Source organism: Anoplophora glabripennis, unplaced genomic scaffold, assembly GCF_000390285.2.
Source record: "Anoplophora glabripennis isolate ALB-LARVAE unplaced genomic scaffold, Agla_2.0 scaffold7720, whole genome shotgun sequence".
NCBI lineage: Eukaryota > Metazoa > Arthropoda > Insecta > Coleoptera > Cerambycidae > Anoplophora > Anoplophora glabripennis.
In genome coordinates, this window is record NW_019423793.1 from 1043 (window position 1) to 2699 (window position 1657).

Sequence of the window (1657 nt, forward strand, 5' to 3'; positions counted from 1 at the left end):
TATTGTCACAAGTCGTCGTCATCGTCACATATCATAGTCACACGTCATCGTCATCATCACACTTCATCGTGATACATCGTGACACTTCGCACGACACCATTTTGAATAGATCGAAATGTAAACTTGTTAACAAAAAGGCACGTTATGTAAAATCTTAGGGTTTATTTCTACTGTTGCTAAAAAGGTATATTCCACTAACAACCGATCTATTTTCTGTTTTTTCTAACGTTAAATTTGGGCAATTCCAATACTCACTCTCTAGCCCAGACGTAAAATTAAAGAAAACGAACTTAACTTTTCACTAAAATAATTTTTTATTCACTTATAAAAACTTATACAATATCAGATTTATCACAAAATTGTTGAGTTGGAGAAAACAAACATTTATTAGAAAATATCTCATTCTCTCCATTTTCTCATTTGTGCCCCACTTAAAACAGTGATTTTCAAACACTCCTTTCACTATATTAAATTATTTGGCAATAACTGACTTCTTTCTATCGAAAATATATACGAATTTCATTAAAAGTTTAAAATATGTGAGAAATATTTACATTACAATTCCAAGAAATAATTGTTTTCTTACATTCAAATTTGTACATGAAGGTTGCGTGTTAAAAGAGTTTGTATCATTAAATACGTCTAATAATAAAAATATAAATTAAGTCATTCTTCAGTGTCTCCAGTATTTGTATTTGTTCTAGACGCTATCATATTTCTTCTCCAGTTGTTCTTTGCTGAGCCCAACGGGGCTTTTTTTACTAAGTTCCAAGTTGTCCCAAGGCTGTACTTCACCCGACGCAAAGAACGCGTAGAATGTACCAGTAAGGATGTAGATTATGGCCGCTATGGAGAAAACTATGTTCCACATAGATTTGTCCGTCTGAAAAAAGGAAGAATATAGAAATTCGCTCACATTCAAGTAACCTAATTGATTATGAAAATGTAAAAGCAAGATAACCATAAATGAGGTGATACAAATCCTAAATATTCCAACAAATAAAATCTAAACAACCACTTCAACCTCATCTCATTTGTGTCCTTGTCTAGATTCGATTTCGATTACAGTTCAACAAAAACGGTGGCCTATAAAATCAAACTGATATTCGTAACTTACCTCTTCATAGCCCGTAATGGATTTGACAGCGTCCACGGCCAATGGGGCTATGATGGAGAAAACGTTGGACAAACTGTTGGTGATCCCCATGAGGGTCCCAGAATGGATCGGGGATATGTCTATGTGGTTCACATTGAAACCAGAAAGCACACCGGCGTTGAAGCCAACAGCAATCACCAGGATAACGATCGTGACTTCCTTCTGGGAGCTACCCACAAAATTGAGAGCGAAAAGAGCAACGGCGGGCACCATCAAACCTAAATAATCCTTTTACAAGACGTCCACCGAATACATATCGTCAGACTTACCTATGGAGTTGAAAATTTTCCTGCTGGTGCCTCTGCTCACCACTTGCTTTAATATTAATCTATCGGCTATGGGACTCATGACGAAACTAAGCAGCCAGAGAACAAAGTAAGGAAGGGCAGAGAGGTAACTATTCTACGAAAAAATAAATCACTATTGTCTTTGATCGACCGCGAAAAAATGGTGACTTACGGAAGCTATTTTGAATTTCAGAATGTTCTCCATATAACTTGG

The 1657-nt window shown here is 36.1% G+C and overlaps 1 protein-coding gene across 1 annotated transcript; it reads right to left on the minus strand.

Moving 5' to 3' along the window:
- Positions 1-700: 700 nt before the first annotated feature.
- Positions 701-1552, minus strand: LOC111693069 (putative inorganic phosphate cotransporter). Its single transcript, XM_023457201.1, has 3 exons — positions 1426-1552; positions 1118-1374; positions 701-883 (listed from the first exon to the last, which is right to left on the minus strand). Exons 1-3 carry the CDS (start codon positions 1502-1504, stop codon positions 701-703), a joined length of 519 nt encoding a protein of 172 aa, XP_023312969.1. The 5' UTR covers positions 1505-1552.
- Positions 1553-1657: the final 105 nt, after the last annotated feature.